Below are 6,000 nucleotides of genomic sequence, written 5' to 3'. Positions count from 1 at the left end.
TCCGAGCTCCCACTGCAGGGGTGGGGAGGCGGGCTCCACGTCTGTACCCGGGTCCTGGACCCATAAGCTACTCTGATCCTTTTGGAGACACCAGTCACCGGCTTAGAAAAGGCAGGAAGCTGGTGACTTTAGGAGGGTCCGCGCGTTCCGAGCGGCGGGCAAGCAGGAAAGGAAGAGGCCGCGATGCTTTGGAGCTGAAGGCTGGACACTGTGGGTGGTCAGGTCAGCTGACCCGCTGCGAGGAAGGGTGGTCTCTCCACTACCCAAGAGGGAATGACACGTGAGAAAGAGATGAAGGCCAACTGCTCCGCTAGCGCCCAGATTCTGCCAGGTGTCAGCGCAAGGGCTAACGCACAGCCAGAGGATCTGCGCAGACCCGTGCTGTCCAGCGTGGGCCGCTGAGCACGGCGACAAGCTTGCGCAACGTGGCCGGCGTGACTGAGGTGAGTTGTGAGCCTTCGTTACTCGAAACTGAAATTGAAACCGAAACCCACTTCCCCCTCCAGGAAGATGGAGCAGATTGTTCCTACGCCTCCCACCAAGTACAACTCAAACTCCTGGACACGGCGGGCAGAACGGAAGACCCTGAGAGGTGGGGAGGCGGCGGCAGGGGAGCTGGGCCTCGGGGCCTGAGGAACGACGCAGCGCTACGTGCTCCGGGGTTTCTTTCCGGTTCCAGGCTTGGAGCTGAGCCCCGCAACCTGCAAGTACCAGCAAGCCGGGTCCCAGCGACAGCCCGACCCCCGACGCAGAGGAGACGGCAGACAGACGGGCAGTAACTGCTCCAGTACAGCCAGTCCGACCAGAAATCCCTGCCCCCGGCCTTGCCAGCAGAGCCCCCAGCGTCCTGCTGGGGTGACGTGCCGGGACTCCTGCTAGGGCAGGACGCTGGGACCTCCACGCCCGTCGGCTCCCCAACGTGGCAGCCTAAGAGGAAAGCGGGGGCCGGCAGTAAGGGGAGCCCCTCCCCGCTGGGACAGGGTCGGAGGCGGCCTGGTGGAGTCGCGACTGCCCAGTGGGGACCACGTGACTGCACCTTTCAAAAGACCAACTCATCGGAAAACAAACGGTATTTTCTGTATTTCTTAATGCCATCAACCATCTTAAAGCAAAGGTGAGGCGTTAGCCTTGTCCTGTCAGTGTAACTGTCCCGAGCAGGAGAATCAGCTCCCACTCACGATTTCCCTGACAACCCACTTTACCCGCTCGACAATCTAATGCCGTACACTTGTCACCACCTTCGCGAAGAGAAGCTGGTCACACAACCGCACCCCTGCTCGGACCGTGTGCTGACCTGAAACCCGCTCTCCTCTGGGGGGGGGGGGGGCGTCTCCTCCCCCTCCCCCTCCCGATGGCAGCCCTGGCTGCCCGTGAATCACAGGAAAGCCTGGGGGAGTGGCAACACATGATATAAGCAAGAACTTACAAATTCCAATGAAGCTTGACACCAGTGGATTTGGATTCAAAACTTTAATAATAAATTGTGCCAGTAGAAGCTTTTCAAAGGCAATGATATATCAATAAATAATAGTTAAATTGAGTTCCTGAGAAAGAACCTACCACATGACGTCTGTCAGAGCGTAAATAACAACACGGCGTTACTGCAAAACTAGAGAAACACTGACAGTCACGACACAGCACAGCAGACCCAGAACCTGCCACTCACACACATGTAAACCAGTACACAGGAATCATCTTCTTCAGTTTAGCCATCGATAGACGCGTAAGTGTGCTGCCTAGAGATACACTAACTAATGGATACATTATGCTAAAAACCTCAAGGAAAAATATGTGGAATAATATAATGAAAAATATGATGCATCAGGTTTTTAAAAAGCAAAAAAAGAATTTAACTTTTTATTCAAATACAAATCACTTTAAATAGGAATCATACTAATTTGAAATAGGAATATTTTGTGTTTATCTATGTAGTTATATATACATTTACACTCCTAAGAAAATATGTATGGCTTAAATATCTTTTCTTTTTCAACATCACTTCGCTGTTTCACAAAGATTAGAAAAATGTGCTTCTAAAACCAAATTAAGATGGATCCTTCAAAGCACACTAGAAACACGGTGAGAGAACCCCAAGATCACTGCCCTTCCACAGGGCGTCTGCCGGGTGGGGCTCCGGCTACCCGTGGCGGCTGTACCACCAGGACAGCATCCTGACTCGCGAAGCAGACAGAGGTCCACGACTAACTTACATTTTTTTGGCAGAGCTAAGAGAATCCCTTTTGATGTATACAAGTGTTGTGTAGGACAAACGTCTTTGCCCCCCAAAGAATCCAATCACACCCAAGACACATACAGTCACATCAGCTCTCAGGCACACGTGCATTTCCTCAACGAGAGAGGAGGGGTGCAGTCACAGCGAGGAAGTCACCACAGGACGACACGGCATCAGCACACTGTCCAGAATTACTCACTCAAAACGTATTCACAGAACCCGCTGTGAATGGCAAGACACGGTCACGCTTTAACAGAAAAACCCTGTTCATGCAGCGATCTCTCCACACTTGGCATCTGAAGTCACACCCGCGTGATCACCTGCTCACACTTCCTATTATACTATAATATGCAAAAAGCAAACAGAACAAAACAAAAGCAGCTTTTAACATGTATCACAATTTTGAAATGTGGGAAAAATATAAAACAAAAACCACTGTGTGAATAAAATGGTATCAGTAACATCAGAACAGTGTTATCTTTTTTTTTTTTTTTTACATTATTGCACAGAGATTTCTTATCACATGTTCTTCAATCTTTACGTCTTTCCCTAAATGTGTATAAGTGCTGTGGATAAAATACAAACGTAGAAAATAACAGCAGCATGATTTGTCAAAATTAATCCCTATAATTTAGTAAGAAAAATGGCTATAAACAAAATAAGTGCTCTTTCTAAACTGTACTAATTTTAAAAAATATTGTTTTAATGCAGTGAAGGTCCTCAAAAGCCAATTCCAGGCCATGCTGACACCCGCCCCGCCGTCAACCAGAATGTGGAGGAGACGTCAGAGGCGAGTCCTCTTTCAGAAGCTTTTCTGCTTTGGTTTTGGGTGCAGACCAGACTTTCGAGGGGCAATCGGCCGACTGACCTGAGGGGCTGACCTCCCGGTCCCCCAGGGTCTACACGTACACGGGCTGGCAGCTCCCAGCCTGTGCCCCCGGGGCCGGGCCCCCCGCAGCTGGCTGCTCGGCCTCAGTCCCGGTCTCGGCCACCGCAGGCTTGGGGCACCGGAACGGGTAGCCGTTGTCGTCGAAGAACCTCCGGAAGGTGAACTCATAGAAGGCGTGCTCGGGGTGCCGGCTGCCCGGGGGGCCCAGCGCATCCCAGGCCTTGGAGCTGTCTTCGCTGCCGTCCTGCCAGGGGCCCTCCTCGTCCACTGGGTCGAAGTTGGACGTGTCCATGGGGTGGCTGATCGTGGGCACGTAGGGGGCAGGCTGCCTCCGGATGTCGCTGGAGAAGTCGATGGCACCCAGGAACGGGTGGGCCTTCAGGTCGTCGGCCCCGTTGCGGCCCAGCCGGTGCTCAGCCGCGCAGCAGAGCTTGGCGATGAGGTCCCGGGCCTCGGGGCTCAGCTCCACCTGCGCGGGGATGTGCAGCGTGCTCTCCCAGTTAATCACCTGCAGGGACAATACACCCAGTGTTCCTTCCTCCTCAACCTCGAGGCCGACGAGGGCCGTCCCGGGACAGGGTGTTAAAGAACGTATCATTTCTTAACACTGCGAATCATCAGGGAAATGCAAATCAAAACCACAGTGCAGTACACCACCTCACAACGGTCAGAATGGCCATCATCAGCCTACAAATGATAAATGCTGAAGAGGCTGTGGAGAAAAGGGAACCCTCCTACACTGTTGGTGGGAATGTAAGCTGGTGCAGCCACTATGGAAAACAGTACGAAGGTTCCTCAAAAAACTAAAAATAGAGCTACTATATGATCCAGCAATCCCACTCTTGGGCACATATCCAGACAAAACTATAACTCAAAAAGATACATGCACCCCTATGCTCATAGCAGCACTATTTACAATTGCCAAGACATGGAAGCAAAATGTCCATCAACTGATGAATAGATAAAGATGTGTTACATATATACAATGGAATCCTACTCAGCCATGAAAAAAGAATGAAATAACGTCATTTGCAGCAACACAGATGAACCTAGAGATTATCATACTAAGTGAAGTCAGACAGAGAAAGACAAATACCACATGATATCGCTTATGTGTGGAATCTAAAATATGATACAAATGAACTTATTTACAAAACAGAAACAGACTCACACACATAGAAAACAAAGTTATGGTTACCAAAGGGGAGAGGGAGGGAAGGAGGGGACAAATTAGGAGTTTGGGATTAACAGATACACACTACTATTCAATATATATAAAATAGATAACAAGGACCGACTGGATAGCACCGGGAATTATATTCAATATCTGGTAAGAACCTGTAATGGAAAAGAATCTGAAAATAATATATACTTGAATCACTTTGCTGCTATACCTGAAACTAACACAATATTGTAAATAAACTATACTTCAATAAAAATAACTTTTTTTAATTTAAAAAGATCTTGATAATTTCACGATGGGAGAACAGAACAGACATAGGAGGCTCTGAGCAGCTACAAACGGTTGGTGTGGTTTCAGGAGGAGCCCACAGCCTGAGGCACAGGGCGAGGAAGCCACCCCCAGCTGGTGGTGCTCAACCACACACATCAGCCATCAGGACGCTCACAGAGACCTGTCTGCTGTGAGGAGGAAGCCTAAGGGACTTCTTGTTTACACCTGGAGTCAGGATAAAGCAAGGCCAATATAACCAGGAGTGGCACGGGGCAGGCGGTACGAGGGCTGGTTTGAAACTGAGTTGCTGTTTTAGTAGACCCAACGTTATACAACTCATAGAAGAAAACATAAAGGAAAACGTTCATGACGTTGGATTTGGCAATGATTTCTTGGATATGATACCAAAAGCACAGGCAATAAAACAAAAAATATATATAAAACAGACTTAATCAAAATTTAAAACTTTTGTGCATCAAAGGACACTACTGACAGAGTGAAAAGACAAACCATGGAATGGGAGAATGTATTTGCAAAGCATATAGCTGACAAGGAATTAATATCCAGACTATATAAAGAACTACAACTAAACAACAAAAACCCAAAGAACCGAATTAAAAAAGGGCAAAGGACTTGAATAGACATTTCTCCAAAGAAGATCTACAAACAAACACGAAACATATGAAAAGAGGCTCAACATCACTGAACCTTAGGGAAGTGCAAATCAAAATCACAATGAGATACCACCTCACACCCCCTAGAATAACTACTATTTTTAAAAAAACAAAAGGAAATTAAGTGTTGGCAAGGATGTAGAGAAACAGGAGCCTTTGTGCACTGTTGGTGGGAATGTAAAATGGTGCCGCCACTATGGAAACAGTATGGAGGTTCCTCAGCAAGTTTCAACATAGAGTGACCCTATGACCCAGCAATTCCACTCCTGGGTATATCCCCAAAGGAACTGAAAGCAGGGACCAAACAGATACTTGTACACATACTTATGTTCACAGCAGCACTACTCACAAGAGCCGAAAGGTGGAAACAACCCAAACGTCCATTGCCAGATGATGGATTAAAAAAATGGAATGTTATTTACACACAATGGAGTATTACTCAATATTACATACAACGTAATATCATTCAGCCTTAAAAAGGAAGGAAATTCTGACACAGGCTCCAACATGGATGAACCTTGAAGACATTATGCTGAATGAAATAAGCCAGACACAGAAGGATAAATACTGTATGATTCCACTTATATGAGGTCCCTAGAACAGGCAACTTCATAGAGACAGAAAGTATTGATACAAGAGCTGTTACAGGGACAGAGGGGAGGGAGGAATGGAGTTATCATTTAGTAGTTAAGCTCCTGCTTGGGATGGTGAAAATGTCTTGAAATAGGTAGCCGTGACTGTTGCATAACAT

The 6,000-nt window shown here is 47.6% G+C and overlaps 1 protein-coding gene across 1 annotated transcript in view; it reads right to left on the bottom strand.

Moving 5' to 3' along the window:
• Positions 1 to 1,463: 1,463 nt before the first annotated feature.
• Positions 1,464 to 6,000, bottom strand: part of LATS2 (large tumor suppressor kinase 2) — a 41,825-nt gene continuing 37,288 nt past the window's right edge. The window contains exon 8 of the mRNA XM_082675779.1: positions 1,464 to 3,630. Within this exon, the coding sequence (XP_082531905.1) occupies positions 3,133 to 3,630 (498 nt within the window). The 3' untranslated portion in view covers positions 1,464 to 3,132. The remainder of the gene's footprint in view (positions 3,631 to 6,000) is intronic.

This window comes from Grampus griseus (assembly GCF_964374135.1).
Source record: "Grampus griseus genome assembly, chromosome: 18".
NCBI classification, from domain to species: Eukaryota; Metazoa; Chordata; class Mammalia; order Artiodactyla; family Delphinidae; genus Grampus; species Grampus griseus.
Note: the sequence above shows the minus strand (reverse complement) of the source record. Positions and strands in the feature narration are given on the sequence as shown.